This window comes from Dama dama, chromosome 15 (assembly GCF_033118175.1).
Source record: "Dama dama isolate Ldn47 chromosome 15, ASM3311817v1, whole genome shotgun sequence".
Lineage (NCBI taxonomy): Eukaryota > Metazoa > Chordata > Mammalia > Artiodactyla > Cervidae > Dama > Dama dama.
The window spans coordinates 57,559,737-57,582,377 of NC_083695.1; the positions used below are offsets into that span (position 1 = coordinate 57,559,737).

The 22,641-nt window shown below is 39.6% G+C and overlaps 1 protein-coding gene across 1 annotated transcript in view; it reads left to right on the forward strand.

The window, feature by feature from the left end:
• Positions 1-22,641, forward strand: part of FAS (Fas cell surface death receptor) — a 31,796-nt gene that overhangs the window by 6,064 nt on the left and 3,091 nt on the right. Inside the window, exons 2-7 of the mRNA XM_061162130.1 lie at positions 7,680-7,842; positions 15,315-15,452; positions 16,731-16,839; positions 19,693-19,748; positions 19,916-19,990; positions 21,767-21,828. Of these exons, the coding sequence (XP_061018113.1) occupies positions 7,680-7,842; positions 15,315-15,452; positions 16,731-16,839; positions 19,693-19,748; positions 19,916-19,990; positions 21,767-21,828 (603 nt within the window). The remainder of the gene's footprint in view (positions 1-7,679; positions 7,843-15,314; positions 15,453-16,730; positions 16,840-19,692; positions 19,749-19,915; positions 19,991-21,766; positions 21,829-22,641) is intronic.

The window sequence follows — 22,641 nt, forward strand, 5'->3', positions numbered from 1 at the left end:
TAGTGGAGGTCTGTAAGACTGGGAGGTTCAGGTTCTTACTGGCCCCTGAGGATTCCAGTTCTGAAGACCATTTTCAGTCTCTGATCTGTTCAGCACAGTGATGGTTGAAGATGGGAAATCCTAATACTCAGCTGCAAGGGATTCCCAAATGTGTGTGCACCATGTACCTCCCTCAAATCCAGACTCTGAGGGAATCAAGAGGTGGTGGTGTGGGCCGATAGGCACTCATTTCCTGTGGCTGCCGTAACAAAGCACCGCAGACTTGGTGGCTTAAACAACAGAAATGTATTTTCTCTCAGTTCTGGAGGCTAGACGTCTGAGATCAAGATGTCGACAAGTTTGGCTCCTTCTGAAGACCCCGAGGTGACGATCTGTTCCATGCTTCTCTCCTTGGCTTGTGAATGGCATTCTCCCTGTGTCCTCACATCCTCTTCCCCTTGTCTCTGCGCCCAAATTTCCTCCTCTGAGAGGGACACCAGTCATATTGGGTTAGGGTGCACCCAATGACCTCATTTTAATTTCCTCTTTAAAGACCCTATCTCTAAATATGGTGACATTCTAGGTCACTTGGGATTAAGACTTCAACAGAAGAATTTGGAGGTGAGGGAGAGACAACTCAGCCCATGAGTCTGACTCTCTTGATCCAGCTGTATGACATGGACCAGTCACCCGACCGCCAGTTTGGGGCAGAGCTTCTTCTAACAGATGAAGGGCTTGGGTTGGTCATCTCTAAAACTCTTCCCCATGATTACTGGAGAGCTTGTAGTCAGTCTGAAGTATGTGCTCAGTATGAAAAATTCTCACTGACCATTCTAAGCATCTGTCTTCTTACTCTTGTCATTTGAAGGACTGTCATTTTTCACCTTCTGACACCTTTTTTTTTCCTCCTCTGCTTTTAAAAATTATTTTCCTGTTGTTTTGAACTTCACTGAGAACAGAAAAAAAGATGATTTTTTTTTTAAACTTCCTTTTCAAACCCTGGCTCATCTCTTAGGGCTAATTGCCACACTGATTCTTTGAAGTAACCCTAATGGGATTCTCAGTTTTTTCCAGTAGTTTGTATAATTCAGTCACTGTGAGGCTACTCTATTTTTAATTGCCATGTTAGATCTTGAGTGTTTACAATTCCTGGGAAAGCTTGGTGAGTTTGTCAAAGGGGAGTGATACGCCTCATGGGTGGTCATCGATTTCTGGATCTGGCCCTTCCTTTGTTTCTTCTATGTAGTAACCAAGTTGGCTATGAAAAGTGATCTATCATATGAGGCAATTAATTAATATAAAGTCAACCGTCATCTGATACAAGGGACAAACTCTCATGTCAACCTGTTTTTGAGAGTTTCAAAGGGAGCAAACGCAAAGATCAATGGTAGGCTAGGAGGATTCCTGGTTCCTAGCTATTCATTGCAAATCCCTGCCCCCACACGGGACTCACAGTGCCTTTGATGGCAGTGCTCAGAAACTCAGCTCCCAGATGGGAGGAAGGGAAACCCAAACTCCCCTTCTTTTCAAGACAGAGATCAGGGCTAGGAAGTTTCCCCTTCCCTGCCAGCCAGAACCCCAGCCTGGATAGCCCTGTCACAGTTTTCCCAGACTAGAGGGCTTGGGATGGACTTCTGGTTTTCAGAAGTTTCCTGCTAACTTCCTCCACCCTCAACATGCATTTGCTTTGAAGGTTCATTGTAAAATTAACACTCAGGCATCTTGCCCACAGTTGTCTGAAAACAAACTGCATTGTTTGCATGCCTAAATGGAGAAAGCAATTAGGAAACTGATTTATAAACCAGAACTAGAATCCAGATTTGCACCAGAGGTGCTGAATCTTCTCTTAGCCCGTCCTAATGGGGGTTATCCAATGAGTCATTTCACATACTCTGTTCAGCTTCCTCAGCTATAAAATAAGAAAGTAATAATTCCTCATGTGTAGGTTTATTGTGGCGACCATGAGGTGATATATATGAATGAACTTTGTAAAACCCCAGGCAAATGTCAAGGGAGAATAGGTAAATGACTCTAGGGTTTGGTTTCCTGACAACACTTTCATGAATTATTCAGAAAGACTCTATCCATTCCTCCTAATGACATTTTGGTCATAACATTCTCCTCACTTGGGATGCTAGATATGAATTGCCACTTCATTGTCAGAACTCTCAATATTCTGAATTTAATAGACTAATATTTTTATGTGCCATTTCTCAAAATGAATTTCACCAGGTTTTAGGCTTTATGCTGTTAATGCATCTACTAGGCATGCTAAATAACAAATCTTACCTTTCTTCATCATTTCATAAGAAATTTTGTGATTTGCAGAAAATATTAAAATCTTGTAGATAATGAAAGACTGAAGGAGATCCATTTTTTAAATCTATGTAGAAGTTGAGCAGATGGCTACATGGTCCCTTTCTGCTCTGATGTTTCAGGATTCTACAGGATTGCATTATCTGTGGTTATGATTGGCTCTATCATCTCACTACACTATGTCTTTATTAGTCAACATGTTAATTACCTGTGTGGTTCAGGAGACATTGATCTTTATCTCTGTTAATAGCTAACTGCTAATAATATTTTTGCTGAGGACCTCAGGTATGTCCCCATTTGGGTTAAGCCAAGTTTCTCTGGGTGTGACTTGCCTGGAAAGCCCTTTCAGCTAATCATCTACTTGCAACAAGTCAGTTTTCTTATTCAGTGGCCTTCACAGACAAGTCTTCCTAAACGAGCACTGCCTCACACCTCAAATTCTGCATGCCCCCAAGCTTGCCTTATTCCTTTAAATAGTCTTACCCCTCCTGGTTATGTCGCCTGTTTCTTTGTTTCTTCATCATTTCCCTCCATGTGATGCCTAATATTATTTGTCTATATGACTGGACCATGGCACCCAGATATTTGTTCCAACAGTACTCTGGATAATTCTGTGATGGCTTTGTTTGTTTGCTTTGTATGAGTTGAACATTTAAAGTGCTAAACTTTGAGTAAATTAGATACCTTCTGCAATGTGTGTGAGTCAATCAATCAGTTGAAGGCCTTAGTAGAACGAAGACTGAGACCCCTTAAGGTAGAAAGAATTCTGCCAGACTGCCTTTGAACTTCAGCTGCTACTCCCCTGACTCTCCAACATACTGACCTACCCCATCAGCAGAATCTGGACTTGCCAAACCTTTACAGTTGTATGAGCCAATTCCTGAAAATCAATCAGTCTCTGTCTCTTCATACACACACACACACACACACACACACACACACACACACACACACACACACACACACACACACACACACTCACTCACTACTGGGTCTGTTTCTCTTGAGAAGCCTGACCAATACACTTCACGTACATATAAATGCTATAAGAGCTCAGAGAAGGCAATGGACTCCACTCCAGTACTCCTGCTGGAAGATCCCATGGACGGAGGAGCCTGCTGGGCTGCAGTCCATGGGGTCGCTGGGAGTCCGTACACGACTGAGCGATTTCACTTTCACGCATTGGAGAAGGAAATGGCAACCCACTCCAGGTTTCTTGCCTGGAGAATCCCAGGGATGGGGGAGCCTGGTGGGCTGCCATCTATGGGGTCACACAGAGTCAGACACGACTGAAGCGACTTAGCAGCAGCAGCAGCTATAAGAGCTGAGTCTTTATCTGTATACTGCTTTGTTCCTGGAGTCTGTCTGGCACAGAGCAGGCACTCAACTGGAGAAGGAAATGGCAGCCCTCTCCAGTATTTTTGCCTGGAAAATCCTATATATGGACAGAGGATCCTGGTAGGCCATAGTCCATGGAGTCACAAACAATCGGACATAGCTGAGTGACTAAACAGCAACAAAGGTACTCAGCAAAGTATTTGTTCATTTAAATAATTGATTAATGTATCAGCTAATATTATTCCCAGCAGAATCTAAAACTGAGGCCCTTTTGACTTTTTAACCTTTGTTATGATGGTTAATTTTATTCCTTTTTTCCCCATGTGGTTATTGTTTTCCTTAGTTTATCTGCTTTTCAAATCTTTAACTAATTTTCTGGCCTTTTCAGCTTTTTTGAAAAACAATTTTTGAGCATTCTGATCATTTAGTTCTTTGTGGGTTTCCTGCCTCGTCACAATTAAAAACACCCCAGTTTCTGCTAGGAAAGTTTGGGTTAAATCTTTGCATACTGCAAACTTGAGCTAATTTAAAAACTTAAAAAAATGCAAGCTGTGTGGAAACTGCTTACATCGTATCATGTAATAGTTGAATATGCTCTTTAGACCCATCTTTCTTTTTTTAATCCTTGACATAATTGTTTGATACTGAAGTAAGTAGGAAATGTTTCCAGAAATTGAACTCTCTGAAGCTGGTGTGATCAAATATGAGGTGAGTTTGGTGGTGCCGGTGTCTGCTTCAGGGCCAATGTGACTGTCTTTCACCGCTTTACTCCAAGATTCACATTTCTCAAATTCTGAATGTATTTTGGACAGAGACTTTTGATTTCCAGTCAAAAACTTCAAAACTAAAGCAAAATGTATTAGCAAGGACATTTCTTTCAGACAGTTCCAGAAAGTTGAGTATATGCACAGTGTTTTTAGAAATAACACTAATATAACAATTCATAAATGTAAAATGTGCTGCTCCTCTGAGCACTTGATCATTTAAACCAGGAATTGTGGACCTGCTCATAATATTGTCACATGATTATTGAATGAAATTAGCATACCAAGGAAGATGGGCCCTATAGCTGTAGGGTACACACACACACACACACACTACTGTGCATCAACTTTGAACACCTTTGAGCTGTCAGTTTTGACTAGTCCAGTTTTGACTCAGATCTCTTTGAGTTTAAATCTGTGGCATTTTCTTCAGTTTCTGGTGAGAAACCAGAATTGAAAGAGGAGAGCAAGTAGTATCTCACTGCTAACTCCCTCTTTCCAGGCCTTGAGGTGGCTGATAACAGAAAGAAATTGCTCCTACTCACAATTTGGTTGCTTAGAATCAGTTTTCCATTATCTGTTGTAGAAGGGGCTTACTGATTTCTTCTAGCTACAGAGATTTGTACATTTGTGCAAGAATTGTCATGTGCTGGCATTGTCTGGAATGTTATATGGTTAGTATATTTAATTCCTGACTGTCACATAGAGCAAAGTTTGTGATAGAATGAGGATCCTAAAACATGAGTGATTTTCATTTGAAAGCCCTTCCCATCTTAACAGTGAATGCTTTGGTGTGATTTCAATCACATTATTTCCTAAAGTGTCCAATTCAGTTACTGTTCATTAGCTATTGATTCTATGATTTAGAAGAGGGACTAATATTAACAGGGTGATCTTCTGTAGAGAAGGTAAGAATTGGGGAACTGTCATCTTGAAAAGAGACATTAATACTGATAAATATCTTTAGTTCAGAGATGCTTTAGAAAAAGACCATAGGTTCAAATGTGTTTTAAAAAGTAAAAGTCAGGCAAGTAGAATGTTAAAAAAATTCCCAAATGATTAATATATTACAAATAACATGTCCCTGTGCAAGTCTGCTTTTGGAAACTTAACGTTCATTTTCGATTATAATCAGTGTTACACAGCTCTCTATTCACAGAACCTGGCACAGAGTATGTGCTAAAGAAATGTCTGTTGGGTTGAAAAGGCAGTGGTTTGATAGTGAAGCCAGCACACTGAGGCATAATTCCTCTGATCTGTTTACCAGCTCCAGTTATTCTTTAAATAGAATCATTGACATAGAAAAAGTAAGCTACATTTTACGGTGAGTTGGGTGTAGCAAGAAAAACACTGTAATATGAGTAAGGTGACTTAGACAAGTCCTTGCTCTCTGCTTTTTGCTCATGAGTGGCCCTGGATAAGTCAGGTATTTTCTTGATATTCTGGTGTGATTTTTCCTCCTGGAGTCTGGATGTTAGTAATGGATCTTTGTTTTTTTTTATTTATTTTTAAAATATTTTTCTTCCTTTCTTTGACTGGGCTGGGTCTTAGTTGCAACACGTGAATCTTTGTTGCTGCACACAGACTGTCTCTCTAGTTATAGCATGTGGGCTCCAGAGCATGTGGGCTGCAGTAGCTGTGGCATGTGGGCTTCGTTGCTCCATGGCATGTGGGATCTTAGTTTCTCCAACCAGGGATCGAATTCATGTCCTCTGCATTGCAAGGTGGGTTCTTAAGCACTGGACTACCAGGGAAGTCCCTGGAAATGCATTTTTAAATCAGCCATCCCAGAAGGAAAAGATGGCAACCACAACTCCTTCATCCTTCCTTCCTTGGAGGTCCCATGGTATCTTGTGACTTAGAGGGGAATGCAGGCTTTGGTGACAAAAGTGGAAGGGCTAAAAGGGAAGATTTGGGAACTCCTGTGACAGTGATTTATACACAAAGAATGTTTAGTTCCCTTAACCCAGGAGATGCCATGAAGTAGAAAAAAATAATGTATGCCATGAAAACTGTGAAAAATGACCTTGAGGGACAAAACCCTCAGAACTAGTAGTTTAAAAAATTTTGATGCTTGGCAATGAATTTACATATTCCACATAGAATGAAAGATTATTTAAATTTGTGTTTAGAGAGACACACAATAAATGTTTAGAAAATCTGAGAAAGGAATCAAATAGACATTAACCCCAAATGTTTCTATACATTTTAGGAGCTCATTTTTCTGAGGAACTCAAGCCTACAACTGACTCTAAGATAAATCTGACACAGTGTCCCTTATGGGTTTTGTCTCCCAAACAGAGGAACCAGTATTAAAAGAAGTTCATTTTTCCTGAGTAAAAGTGAAAAAAATCCTGTGGGATTTATTGTGAAAGCCACCAGGCTCTTCTGTCCATTATTGTCCAGGCAAGAATACTGGAGTAGGTTGCCATTTCCTTCGCCAGCAGATCTTCCCCACCCAGGGATTGAACTTGAGTCTTCTGCACTGTTGGCAGATTATTCACTGTCTGAGCCATCTATTAGTGCTGGTTAACCAGGAAGGATTTCATCAGCACTGAAGATTCTGTCACTATGTATAAAAAAGGAAGAAAGAGAACATGCTATAAGCTAAGTACCAGGTTTGGGAGAAATTACCACTTTTTATCCTCACAGCCCTTCAAACGGAAAGTACTGTTGTCCCTTACAGATCAGGACATTGAGGATCACTGAGGTTATCTAACTTGCCCAAAGTCAATGTCGACAGCAGAGCTACGATTCAAACCACAACTGTATTTAAATTTCATGTTTTTCCCAGTCTGCTATGTTGTCCCTTGCTGGAACTTTATGATAATGCAACAATAAAAATCATAATAATATTGCTTACCAGACACCTATTTGTGGTGTGTCTGGAATTGTGCTAAGAGCTTTAAATGCACTATTTTATTTATCACACCAAACCTGTGAAGAAGAGATTATTTCCACCTTACAGATAACAGAACAGAGACTTGGAAAAATTAAGTGACTTCTCCCTCAATCATGTGGCTGGTAAGTGGGAGCCATGACTTTTGAGGCCAGAGCTACCATCGGTGATGCTGTTTTTCTGGGGTGGTTTGGAGAACCTGAGGTTTGGACTGTTAGGCGGTTGACCTGCTCCTTTTTTGAAGATGGGTCAGTGGAAGGATGGAGCCTATGTCGATCTGTGTGCAGCAAATAAACACAGCCGTTTGGGGTGAGTTAACATCTTTTTACCAAGTTGCTTAGTTCAAAAGTCAGTAGAATTCTCTTCATGCTTTTCTTTTACAGATATTTATCTCTGTTGCTGGACCATTGTCTAAAGGTGAAAAGGCCCACGTGGCTGGTATCGACTCTGAGGTGCTGAAATTGGCTAAGAATATTACTGAAGTGAGTTCCTGCCCAGAAGGCCTACATCGTGAGCACCAGTTTTGTTGTCTACCTTGTCCGCCTGGTATGTTATACACACGCAAACAAAAAAATCCAGTAATCAGAGTGAAAATCAGGGTGAGGAGTAGCATGTAGTAATACTGAAGAGTGTTTTTACAGCATTTAGTTCTCCTGCATTATGGCATGACTGAGAAGAAAACACACTATGACATTATTTTCCCAAGACTAGCTTAACTTTTACATTTATTTACCTTTTAATTGAAGGATAATTGTTTTACAGAATTTTGTTGTTTTCTGCCAAACATCAACATGAATCAGCCATAGGTGTACATATGTCCCCTCCCTCTTGAATCTCCTCCCCATCCCACCCTTCTAGCTTGTCACAGAGCCCCTGTTTGAGTTTCTTGAGATACACAGCAAATTCCTGTTGGCTATCTATTTCATTTGGTAATGTAAGTTTCCATGTTACTCTCCCCATACATCTCACCTTCTCCCCCCTCTCCTCACGTCCATAAATCTATTCTCTATGTCTGTTTCTCCATTGCTGTCTTGCTAATAAATTCATCAGTACCATCTTTCTAGATTCCATATATATGCGTTAGTATATGATATTTATCTTTCTCTTTTTGACTTACTTCACTCTGTATAATAGGCTCTAGGTTCATCCACCTCATTAGAACTGACTCAAATGCGTTCCTTTTTATGACTGAGTAATATTTCATTGTGTATATATACCACAACTTCTTAATTCATTCATCTGTTGATGGACATCTAGGTTGCTTCCATGTTCTAGCTATCGTAAATAGTGCTGCAGTGAACGTTGGGGTACATGTGTCTTTTTGCAATTTTGGTTTCCTCAGGGTATATGCCTAGGAGTGGGACTGCTGGGTCATATGGTGGTTTTATTCCTCCAAGACTAGCTTATTTTATCTTTGTCACACTAGTTTGATGTGAGCATGAGTAAATATAATTTGTAAATGACATGTACCTCAGAAGTGAGAGGATTTATTTGTTTAGCTCCATTTTTCAATACCCAAAAAAGACTAATTTGTGGATATTAAAACTGACCACATCAGAACTGGTTAGAATGTATCATAATAATTGTGGAGTTCTAAAAGCAAGAAACGTCTACACTTAAGAGATATGTCTCAACACTTCCCTTCAATCAGAAAGTCTCTAAGAAAAATGTTTGTCCTAGCACTGAAGCCTGCAAAATACATTTGCATTTTGCAACCGAATAACTAGATGAGCTAGAAAAGCAACGGATAAAAACCAACCATTTTTTAAAATCGGTGTTTTTGAAATGAAAACCCAATTGCAGATCGGAAATCCTCTGAACACTAGCAAATTAAAAGCTAAGCGAAATGCACTTGTGCATTGTGAAAAGAAAAGACTTTTCTTTTCAACACGGAGTAGAGTTGACTACTATGTTATACAGATAAACATTTCCCAGCTGCATCATGAAGGAAGACAGGAAGATAAAGGAAAACAGCACATGGGCATATGCAGTAGATTAATAGAACCATAAAGGATGGTAGTAGGTTTCATGTTTGGCTTTCCAGGCCTCCATTACTTAAGCTGCTAAACAGATGTGGGCCCTGTTTATGAAAAGATTCTAACCGTCTTACTTGGCCTTCTCTCCAGGTTTTAACAACCCTTATGGAAAATCTGTCATAATCCAACCCATTTATATTTAGTCCTCTCCAAATGAGAAAAAAGAATGGCTTCCTGGCTTTTTGTAATCTGCTGGTAAAGAATCCGCCTGCAATGTGGGATACCTGGGTTTGATCCCTGGTTTGGAAAGATCCCCTGGAAAGGAGAAGGAAATGGCAACCCACTCCAGTACTCTTGCCTGGAAAATCCCATGGACAGAGGAGCCTGGTAGGCTACAGTCCATGGGGTCACAAAGAGTTGGACACGACTGAGCAACTTCACGCTCACTCACAAACACCATCTACTTGTCTTATGAAGTGAGATCTTTACTCATATTTTTAAACCCTAAAATGCAAATTAAAATGAAGGTAATATGCTTTGCATATCAAGCTGTTAAGGACTTTTGTTTACTTGCTTTTTTTGTTTTGCTTTGTTTTATTTTCATTTTCAAAGTGATCTCAGTCCTAGTGAGATCCTAGTGAGTCCTAGTGAGGATCCTAGAGTCCTAGTGAGATTTCTTTTTAAGAAAGAAATTCTGATATGTGGGTCAAAAATTTGAAAATCTACTGATACTATAATAGATTTGTAGAAAAATGTCTTATGAAAATAGTTAAAAAATAAAAGAAATATATACATAACATTTCACTGTGATACCCAATGATGTGAGATTAAGTAAATTTCAAAGTATTCAAAGATTGGAAGACTCTGTATCAATCAAAATCATGTCTTCTGATATATTTCTGATATAAACCTCAATGTATATAAATTTCCTTAGGGGATTTCTAACTGATCTGCTGGCTGGATTAACTGATTCTCTCTGCTCCATCTCTAAAACATCCTGGATGGTGTTCAATATGTACTAAAAATCTTCCCACTTCTATTCCTTTTTGAAAAAAAATTTAAGCTTATCAATATCCAAATTGTTTCCAAAAATTTTTGCAATAGTAATATATAATTTAACATTACATAAATCAGTAAACAAATACACAGAAAAAAACATTTAATTTCTATGAAATTATTTTTAATGCTTTGGAGAACTTCAGTAAAGTTGAGTTACTAAAAAAATTATTAATTAATTAGGTGGAGGCAAAATACATGGGAAAAATAATGAAACTATGAAAGCCTTTCATACAGATTATTGAAGTCTTTAACTTTTCTTTCCATCAAAAAGAAAGGAAGAAGGAGAAAGAAAAAAGAAATTATAAGTGATACATTTTGGATGTGACTTAAGTGAGAAAGAAGCTGGAATTCTAATAACTTGTTTCTATATCACAAGAGTGGCAAATAATTATACAGGTATACTTTATAAACTGAATTATTTGTAGTAATTTTTCTGTGATCCCCTATGTGAATTGACATTTTTTTAATAAAAAAAAGTCCTTATCACATCACCATATCCAATAAGAAGGATTCTATGGTACACTGCATACATTGCATATATATGTTTATATATATATCTTTATATACACACACACACACACACACACACACACATATACACATAGGTATGTGTTTACTCACATGTATATATGTGTGTATTTATATGTGTAGGAATGCACCAAAATAATATCTCAGAGTGGTTGATATATAGGTGCTTTTTACACTTTCCTAAAATTTATACAGTGAGCATATGTAGTAGTATACTCAGAAACAAATATATTTTAAAATATTATTTTCAAGAAAACAACTTCTTTTTTAATACTTTGATAAATTTAGGTTTTATACATTGGAAGAAAGAAAGAATTTGTGATATTATATCCCTGTCATGCCATAAGCATTCTGCGAGGTAATTCATTAAAGAGGTCAGTCCATTTGGAAAGCAGTATAATTCTATTAGCAAGCAATTAAAGTTGTACTTTGACTTGGTTTTCTTAAACATACTGCTGCAATGATATAGAACCCTGATACCCTGTATTTAAATTTGGTTCTGAGTTTCCACAATTTGTTTATTTTTTTCTATTGACATATCATTGCCTTTGTTTACTAAAGTATTGTATATGTTTAAATTTCATGACTTGTTTATGTATTGAGTAGTATTTTGTTTTATCAAAAGGAATGCTGGGAAAAGAAATTATTAAGAAAGTCATGTTCCTAGGAAAGATGCTATACATAATTTTTGCTGTTCATGCGAATAGGGCAAATTAAACTTTAAAGTGCATACCAGCTATCTTCAGTAAACATCCTGGAAGATATTACTGGACACTTTACTAACATCCCATTGGCCAGAATTTAGTTACATGGCCATCCAAAGGAGGCTGGGAGATGTAGTCTTGACTCAGGACAGCCATGTCTCCTAGTAAATACTCTCTTCTATGAGAGAAGGAAAAATGGATATTAGGTGAATTAGGGATCTCTGCAACATTGATTGGTCTTTTACAAAGTTCTAAATTAAGAAAAATGTAAAGACATTGTAATGTGTTGAACTGTGTAGTAATCACCATTTGCAGTTAGGTTTTTGGCACCTATAGTGGGCATACCAAGTAAATAGTTCCCCAGTAAAGTGATCCCAGGAAGGCAAACAAGGAAGCTTTGACTTCAGAGAGAGAGTTATGGGACAGTGTTAAGAAGGAAAAGGAAAGCAAGTGAAGAATCATGCTCTGGTACACACATTTTCCAGTGCAACAGATAAGCCACTGGGACTGTGAGATGAAGGCAGAGAAATAGGACAGATCCCCTGACCTGTTTTATCAGAGCCCCTGAAAAGTTTTGTCGTATTAATAGTTTGTAATATGATAGCTGACATCTTTACCAAGCAGATATTAAATTGTGTTTCATAGTTTAAGTTCGGGCATCAGACACTGCTTTCAAATCCTCCATCTGACACTTACAGGATGATCAGTGTATTTGGGTTTGCCCAAGACTTCCCCAATTTTAGCTCTAAAAGTCTCACATCCTAGGCAAACAGGGATGATTGGTCCTCCTAGCTATTTACAAGCTTCATGTCCTTGGGCAAGATACTTGATTTCTTTGAGTCTGGTTCTTTAACTGTAAAATGGAAGTAGTAATAGTTCTGCCCTTTTGTGGATTATTGTGAACAATAAATGGAATGTGTTAATAGTGTGTAGCAGAGTGCTTGGCTCAATAAGTGTTAATATTATTATTTATTGTTACCATTGTAAGAATTATAACAGGTTCATGTACATTTGAATGGGTTCATTTGAATGAATCTGATGAGTTCATATACATTTTACCTGCATTCTTCTGAATAGAAGTACATGCTATATTGGAATAAGTGAAACTGAGAGTTTGTGATGGTCCTATAACATATTGCTCATGAATGACAATGAGCTACTGTAACTGAGGAATTTTCTTTTAAAATTTAACATAAATCTCAAATGTTCCTTCTCTCACTTTCTCTGTATACTAATCCACTAATCTTGTTGTTGCTGCCATGGAATCTGAAATGAGAATATTTTCTGAACAATTATGTATAGTAATTGTCTGAAATGTTACAATAAATTAGAATAGCACTGTCATATATACATCCCGGTTCTGGGCCCTAGCTTGAAAGAGCTGAAATCACCTAATGGAATTTTAAGTCGACAGACAAGCCAGCAACTGAGACAATCCCACCTGTACTTCAAATGGCTCCCCTGTTCTCATCTAGAGCCTGTCTACTCCAAGTATGCTTTATAAGCCAGCAAAATCCACATTACCCAGGAGTTTGTTAGAAATGCAGAATGTCAGGCTCTGCCCCAGACCTACTCAATCAGACCAATGCCAAAACCCTCACTTAGAGATTCTGATTTAATTGCTCTGAGATGGGACCTGAGTGAGAGAGTGAGTGAAAATTGCTCAGTGGTGTCCAACTCTTTGCAACCCCAGGGACTGTAGCCCACCAGGCTCTTCTGTCCATGGGATTCTCCAGGCAATAATACTGGAGTGGGTTGCCGTTTTCTCCACCAGGGGATCTTCCTGAGCTTGGGATTGAACCTGTGTCTCTTGTATCTCCTGCACTGGGAGGCGGATCCTTATGTATACATAAAGCTGATTTGCTTTGTTATATAGAAGAAACTAACACAACATTGTAAAGCAATTATACTCCAATAATAAATTTTTTTAAAAAACTAAGAAAAAGACAAATAATGCTATGAAGTTATTAAGAAAGTCATATACCTGAGAAAAACAGAATAAATTATTTTTGCCGTTCATACGAGGGGGGCAGATTAGATTTTGCCTATTCTTTTTATTTAGTGATAACAAGTTTAGTCACTACTTAGGCTTTTCTCTTAAACTTCCCTTTATATTTTCTCTTTCATCTTTCTCTGTTCCCTTGCTATTCCCCTTTTATTTTCTCTTCTTTCACTGTTCCTTTGCTATAACCTAGCTTCCCCCATAGCAATTATCACCACTTGCCATCTGTATTTATTTGTGCATGGCCTGCTTCTACCTTGAAAATGTGAAGTCTTTGGAGACCAAGGACTTGTCTTCCAAGGGTATCTCCAGCTCCTAGAAAGTGCCTGGCACACAATAGGTACTAATAAACACTTCTTAAGGAAATGAATTTTCCAGAAGACAGTGTTGTATGAAAAAGAAAGTGAAAGTCGCTCAGTTGTGTCCAACTCTGTGACCCCATGAACTATACAGTCCCTGGAATTCTCCAGGCCAGAATACTGGAGTGGGTAGCCTTTCCCTTCTCCAGGGGATCTTCCCAACCCAGGAATCAAACCAGGGTCTCCCGCATTGCAGGCAAACCAGAGTCTCCCACATTGCAGGCAGATTCTTTACCAACTGAGCTATCAGGGAAGGCCATTGTTGTATAATACTTACTAATAGCAATCCAATGATTCATTTTATTTTTAAAGTAAAGGAAAGCAAACATGAATATGATTTAAAATGTTGTGTATTAAGATAGCAAACCTAGTAATAAAGTTCATTCCTACACATCATAACAAACTATGTCACTTAGTGGCAAAGGAATAGAAAGAAAGAGGAGTGAAAAGGAAACTATGAGCACTTACTGGGCAGGTCCCTTGCAGTTCTTTTAGCTGTGCAAATGAAGTGTGATTATCTCCATCACATGCATGAAGAAATTCGGTTCAGAGAGATTAAGCAGCTTGTTAGAGATATTATTGCTGTTAAAAATTTAACCAGTCTTTAGAACTCCAAATGTTCTTTTCCTGAAACAATACTATTCTTGCCAGGATTTGTGGACTTTGGAAAGTCAAATGAGAAGTCAGAGCAAGGAGAATTGGGTCATCTCAGTGGCCAGTGGCAGTCATCTCTTAATAAGAATATATACTTAGCAACCTTCTTCCCTCCTCCCCCCAAAGCTGGTAAAGGCATCTCTTCCATTGCTTTTGGTCATTCTGACCTCTTTTTCATACATTCCTATTGCTAATCATCCTATAGATGTAGGCATAGGAACTTCCCTGGTGGGCCAGTGGTTAGAAATCTGCCAATGCAAGGGACGTGAGTTCGATCCCTGGTCGAGGAAGATTCCACATGCTGTTGGGCAGCTAAGCCCATGTGCCACAACTACTGAAGCCTGAGTGCCCTAGAGCCTGTGCTTTACCACAAGAGAAGCCACCGCAGTGAGAGGCCTGCACACCACAACTCGAGAGTAGCACCTCCTCGCTGAAACTAGAGAAAGCCCGCGTGTAGCAGCGAAGATCCAGCACAGCCAAAAATCAATCAGTCAATCAATAAAAATTTTTTAAAAATGAAGTAGGCATAGCTCTCAGTAACTCTTTTAGCTTTTGTCTTGGGAGAAATTCTGTCTCTTGATACGATTTTTCAACAACCTTCTCCACTACTATATTTATATTTCATTAGCTTAGCCCTTCCACTCCTGTTTCAGCAGTGTTTTATTATCATCCCTGCAGACTTCCCTTGCTGTTGCATGACCACCTAAACACTTGCTCCATTTTTTCCCACGGGCAGGCAAACGGAAAACCAGTGATTGCAAACACGACAGAGGTATACCAGAATGTGTGTTCTGCTCAGAGGGGAACGAGTACACAGACACGAGCCATCATTCTCACAAATGCATAAGATGTAGTGCCTGTGATGAAGAACATGGTAAGTGTCTTAAAAAAACATTCAAAAGGGACAAATCATGGTACTGCAAGTTGCACCATGTATAATACAGTCAGAAACTGGGACCTAAGCTGGTGCTATGTCAGCATACAGGAGGGAGAGGGTGGGGCTGATGGGGATGAAGCAGGATCAGGTACTGAGTGAATGACTGGTCTAGACATTTATGGGTCAAGTCTAGACAGTTCTTCCAGATGTAAGAGAATGACTAAATGTAAGCATGGTGAACAGGACCTGTCAGCTCTAATCAGAATTGCAGAGACTTTTTTTCCTGCCTTGATTTATGCTTGTAAAATGGCTTTTGTTCTTAGCCAGAAAGAGCTCAGAAGCCTGCAGATACAAGGACAGGGAAACCCAAGAGGTGGGTGGACTGCTCCCCCTTTCTCTGAGGATCTGGCTTGTCCTGATAATTACTGTCGAGGACCTGAATTTTCATTGATATTCCAGTCTGTCTTGAGGGTTCAGATTAAAATAAAGCAGAAGTACTCCCCGTTTTGTTAGACATCAAGAACTCTCTGGACATAAAGCTTTTCTTGTCCCTGTTCAGTCTCTAAAGCAGTGTTTCTCAACCCTGACTGTATAGTAGAATCAAACAGGAAGCTATGAAAATTGCCAACATTTAGGTCCAATTTCAAGGGCTTCCTAGTGGCTCAGATGGTAAAGAATTTGCCTGCAGTGCAGGAAACTCAGGTTCGATCCCTGGGCTGGGAAGATTCCCTGGAGAAAAGAATGGCTACCCACTACAGTATTGTTGCCTGGAGAATTCCTTGGACAGAGGAGCCTGGCAGACTATAGTCCATGGGGTCACAAAGAGTTGGACACCACTGAGTGACTTTCACTCAATCTCTCACTCAGGTCCCATCTCACAGTAATTAAATCAGAATCTCTAAGTGAGGGTTTTGACATTGGTCTGATTGAGTAGGTCTGGGGCAGGGCCTGACATTCTGCATTGCTAACAAGCTCCTGGGTGATGCTGATGTTACTGATCTATAAGCCATACTTTGAGTAGCCAGGCTCTAGATGAGAACAGGGGAGCCATTTAAGTACACTGGGATTGTCTCAGTTGCTGGCTTGTCTGTCTGCTTAAAACACTGCTAGATGATTTCAGCTCTTTCAACCTGGGGTTGTCTATTTGGCATTTAAACGCTAGTTATGTTACTAAAGGTTTAATAGTTTGACTGCTGATGTCAGCGCTGGATCTCAAAAACCCATGCTGCTCCTGCCCATCCTTTTCATTGTTCATTCATCAAATTGGTTTTCTAGGGCTAGAAGTGGAACAAAACTGTACCCGGACCCAGAATACCAAGTGCAGATGCAAATCAAACTTTTTTTGTAATAGTTCTCCATGCGAACACTGTAACCCTTGTACCACGTAAGTTTTAGTCTTTCTCTGGTTAAAACGGTAGGTATATCTTGAGAGAAAATGATTTTCTGAAAGGGAAGCAACACTGGCTGAGAGTGAAGAATTTGGGTTTTAATCTTGCTTTGCCTCCAAGAAACTAGATAACCATTTTTCCCCCCAAACATCCTGTGTCTAAATATTTATTGAACACCTCCTGCGTACTTGATTCTGTGCTGGCTGCTCAAGCCATTGATGTATGCAGACACATGCCTGGTCTTGAAGATCTAAGGCTAAAGGCAGAGAGTGTCAAGGAAGATGACGGTTATTATGTTCAGACCATATGGTAAGACTTGTGCTTCAGATTTTGAGTTATATAGGAAAACCTTTCAACTCTGGGGGATGGGTAAAGATATGACACATGGCTTGAGTCTTGAAAAAAGGAAGGAAAGACATTTACCTGGTATATACAGAGAGAAAGGACATTTCAGGCAGGGGAACAGCAACTGCAACAAGGCAAATGGAAGCTCTGGAGAACAAAGGACCTGGCTGGAGTTTAGGAAAGACTGAGAAGGAACCAGGTCAGATCATGAAGGACCTGTCTTTCATGCTAAAGTGCTTGATTTTAACCCAAAGATAGGACACCTGATTGTAGGTTTCACTTTTCTTCCGATTAATCAGGTCATTTTGAACAGATCACTTAACCTCTCTGCACTTTGGTTTCCACACTCATTTTGTTGTTGTTCAGTCGCTAAGTCATGTCCAACTGTTTGCGACCCCATGGACTGCAGCATGCCAGGCTTCCCTGTCCTTTACTATCGCCCAGAGTTTGTTCAAACTCATCTCCATTGAATTGATGATACCATCCAACCATCTCATCCTCTGTCAACCTTTTCTCCTCCTGCCCTCAATGTTTCCCACCATCAGGGTCTTTTCCAGTGAGTTGGCTGTTTGCATCAGGTGGCCAAACTATTAGAGCTTCATTTTTAGTATCAGTCCTTCCAATGAATATTCAGGGTTGATCTCCTTTAGGATGGACTGGTTTGATCTCCTTGCAGTCCAAGGGACTCCCAAGAGTCTTATCCAGCACCAGAGCTCAAAAGCATCAATTCTTTGGCACCCAGCCTTCTTTATGGTCCAGCTCTCACATCCATACATAACTAATGGAAAAACCATAGCTTTGACTATATGGTCCTTTGTCAGCAAAGTATTGTCTCTGCTTTTTAATACATTGTCTAGTTTTGTCATAGCTTTTCTTCCAAGGAGCAAGTGTCTTTTAATTTCATGGCTGCAGTCACCATCCACAATGATTTTGTGGCCCAAGAAAATAAAGTCTGTCACTTTCCATTTTTTTCCCCATCTATTTGCCATGAAGTGATGGGACTGGATGCCATGATCATAGTTTTTTGAATGTGGATGCAAATAATACTCACTTGTCTTATCAACATCTTCTCTGTGACAATCAGATTGGGTAATATGTGCTGTAAAAATTTGTCAAAGCTCACCTAGTTAGGGAATGGGCAGAGCCAGGTTATAATTCAGATAATTTGTCAGTATTTGGCTGTCTGAAGAAAATCCTACAGGGACTTCTTGAGTGCCCTAATCACTAGTTGATATAAAAAAGGAGGCCTTTAGGGGCTAGCTAGGTAGACTCCATAAGCAGCAGCCTGGACAGTGGGCTATTGTCTGAGCATTTTATTGCTCCATGATTGTTTTGAAATTGCTTTTGGCAATTTATGATTTTAAGTTTATTAGCTAATTAAACTTTATTTTTATGTCTATTCTTTTTTGTCACATGTTGATATTTTAATGCCTTTTTTTTTTTCCTCAAGGTATTTTTAACCCATAGTCATTCTTTAGGATATTTTTCATCCAAACACCCAAATTATGTTACGAATTTGCACCAAGTAGATGCTAAAAGAAACTAAGATCGTGTCATCCGATCTCATTAGGCATGCATGCTTAGTCGCTCAGTCATGTCTGTGTCTTTGCAACCTCATGGACTGTAGCCCGCCAGACTTCTCTGTCCATGGGTTTCTCCAGGCAAGAACACTGCAGTGGGTTGCCATTCCCTTCTCCAATCTGGTCCTATCACTTCATGGCAAATAGATGGGGAAAAAATGGAAACAGTGACAGACTTTATTTTCTTGGACTCCAAAAATCACTGTGGATGGTGACTGCAGCCATGAAATTAAAAGACACTTGCTCCTTGGAAGAAAAGCTATGACAAACCTAGACAGTGTTTTAAAAAACAGAGACATTACTTTGCTGACAAAGGACCATATAGTCAAAGCTATGGTTTTTCCATTAGTTATGTATGGATGTGAGAGTTGGACCATAAAGAAGGCTAGGTGCCGAAGAATTGATGCTTTCGAACTGTGGTGTTGGAGAAGACTCTTGAGAGCCACTTGGACAGCAGGGAGATCAAACCAGTCAGTCCTAAAGGAAATCAACCCTGAATATTCATTGGAAGGACTGATGCTGAAGCTGAAGCTCTGATACTTCGACTGCCTGATGTGAAGAGCCAACTCATTACAAAAGACCCTGATGCTGGGAAAGATTGATTGCAGGAGGAGACAGGGATTACAGAGGATTAGATGGTTGGTTGGCATCACTGAATCAATGGACATGAGTTTGAGCAAACTCTGGGAGATGGTGAAGGACAGGGAAGCCTAGCGTGCTGCAGTCTATGGGGTTGCAAAGAGTTGGACACGACCGAGTGACTGTACAACAACAACAGAAAGCTAATCTAGAAATATTTGAGGGAATATGTTTGCCCGAGATGCAAAAATGGATAAAATGTCCCTGGATTTACAGTATGTTATTGAAAATGATCAAGGAATCAGTCCATCAGACTTTTTGAATTCCCTCTATATTTTTTTCTAGGTGTGAACATGGAATCATTGAGAAATGCTCACCAACTAGCAACACCAAATGCAAAGGTTATTATTTCTTTTTATGATTATACTCTTCTTACTCCCAAACTCACTGTAAAATATGAAGAAAAGGCAATCCATTTTGATTCTATGAGTGCTTTGTTTTCATCTTTTTTTTTTAATCTTAAGAAGTATGTACTTTCATATACCATGTACAATGTTCCTATCTACAGGATCCAGATCTCACTCAAACAGTTTATGGGCCCTGCTGATCCTCCTCATCCCAATAGTTCTAATAATATACAAAGGTAAGCTCTTACTTCATTCAAATGGCAGGTTGAAGTGACTTGGGAAGTCATTGTTCACAAGAATTCCCTTCTGTCTTTTACTTGTAAGAAAGCTCCTACCAGGTAGCAACTCTGGTATAGAGTTAAATTTCTACTTCTAAATGCACCCCTGAGAGCTGATAAGAATAGATGATATTATCCTTCAGCTACTGTTTTTGAGCAACCATTCTGGGGCACTGATTGGGTATTCCCATCCTCCCCACGAACAAGGGTATTTTCATTTAGACAGCAGCCAAGTTGGCCAAGAATTGGAAGTAGTCCTTCACTCTACATTGAGATAATCCCCTGCATAAAGAGAACTCCAAGAGCAAAGGGATTGCAGCAGACAGTTGAGAAATTCATCCCTCTCTGTGCCTCTTCTCCCTTGTCCAGACCCCATGTTTTTTAATTATTTAACCACTTTAACCTTAAAGACTGTGGCATACCTTTTATGCAAGAGTTACTTAGTAAAATCATCAGGTAAACCAAAATTTGGAATACTTGTAATTGTACTCTGGGCTTCTCAGGTGGCTCAGTGGTAAAGAATTTGTTTGCCAATGCAGAAAACACAGGTTCGATCCCTGGGCCAGGAAGATTGCCTAGAGAAGGAAATGGCAACCCGCTCCGGTATTCTTGCCTGGGAAACCCCATAGACAGAGGAGCCTGGTGGGCTACAGTCCATGGGGTCACAAAAGAGTCGGACACAACTTAGCGACTAAAGCAACAGCAATAATTATTCTAGAAAACTCCCATTAGATCATTCATACAACACATAGCAGAGCCAACTTTCAATAGCACTGATACATCCAATTTTTCTTTTCTATTGGAACAAACCACTGTTTCTCCAGGTCAACTGAAGATAAAAAAATTATCTTGCCTTGAGAGGTTGTTTAGCTGAAAATATAAACTCAATGTTTAAACACTTTAAATGCCACTTCATGGCAAACTGATGTCAACTTTCTGTAGCCTATGGCTTCTCTGCCCTGCTGTAGCCATGTTACCCAGCTTCAAGCCAGCAAGATGGAGTGGTGATGGCTACACAATAAGGCAAAAGCCAGCTTCAGGCTAGGCCAGTGTGTGGTAACTGGATGGCTCCATTAAGATGTGGCATATCAGGACATTCCAGATGGTCCAGTGGTTAAGATTTCATCTTCCAGTGCATGGGGCATGGGGTGTAGGTTCGATCCCTGGTTGGGGAGCTAAGAGCCTACATGCCTTATGGCCAGAAAACCAAAACGTAAAATGGAAGCAATATTGTAACAAATTCAGTGTGTGTGTTAGTTGCTCAGTCCTGTCCCAGCTCTTTGTGACCCTAATGGACCGTAGCTTGCTGGGCTCTTCTGTCCATGGAATTCTCCAGGCAAGAATACTGGAGTGGGTTGTCATTCTCTTCTCCAGGGGATCTTCCTGACTCAGGGATTGAACCCAGTCTCCCACATTGCAGGCATGTTCTTTACCATCTGAGCCACCAGGGAAGCCTTAACAAACCCAATAAAAGACTTTAAAAATGGTCCACATTAAAAAAATATTTTAAAAACTTTTAAAGAAAGATGTGGCATATCTCTGTACCACTTGAATCAGTGGGATGGAATTTTCAAAATCAGGACAAATCTGCCTCTTCTGGTGCTTGGTTGCTGTAAATTTTAGTGAATGAATTTCTCCTTTCTTCTGACGCTTCTCTTAGTATGAGACTTTGTTCTCTCTTGCTTCCTACAAAGCTGAGACCTGAGTGTGATAGATATTTCTTGGATCTTTCAGTAGTGAAAAGTCGACACAGGAATAAAAAGAATGATTATCACAACTCTGAAGCCTCAAATGATGTAAGTGTTGACTAGAAAAATAAGTCATTCAGCTTTTTACTTGTTACTTTTTAAAAATTAATTAATTTATTTTAATTGGAGGCTAATTACAATATTGTGGTGGTTTTTGCCATACATTGACGTGAACCAGCCATGGGTGTACATGTGTCCCCCTACTTGTTACTTTTTAAAAAGCAAACCTTTATGGTGCTTGTGTGTGCATGGATTAGAGGGGCATCAAAAATGAATTAAGATATGGTGCCCAGTTTATAAGAAACTCCTATACAAATAACACACAAATAAGTTCTTATTAATAAGTTCTCACTTACACAAAGGGAGCTGACGAAAGGATATGGCCAAGCTTCCATGTTCCATGTTGGTATTATTCATGAACAGAAATGCAGAGAGATATCCTTTACCAGAGCATGGATTCAACATGCCCAAGCAAAGAGATTACTCTGAAAGCTCACACTAAAGGCCCAACTCAGCTCTCTCCAGTCACTTGTTACCTTATGTGTCACCATATCTTTTTCCAACATGGAATCAAAGCATGTCACATCTCTAAAAAAAGGAGTTCCCTGGTGGCCTAGTGGCTTTCAGTGCCATAGCCTGGGTTCAGTCCCTATCAGGGAACTGAGATCCTGCAGGCCGTGCTCAAAGGAGGAAAAAAAACAGCCAAAGGCACACTGCGGAGAGTAACCAGCTCACCTGATGAATATTGATTTTTCTCATTTGGGGCCAGTGGGATTTAGGGTTCTTTAAATCAATATAGTACAAAATCATTTCAACTTAAACTACATTCTTGTGTCAAAAATTCAAATTGTTACAGTAAAG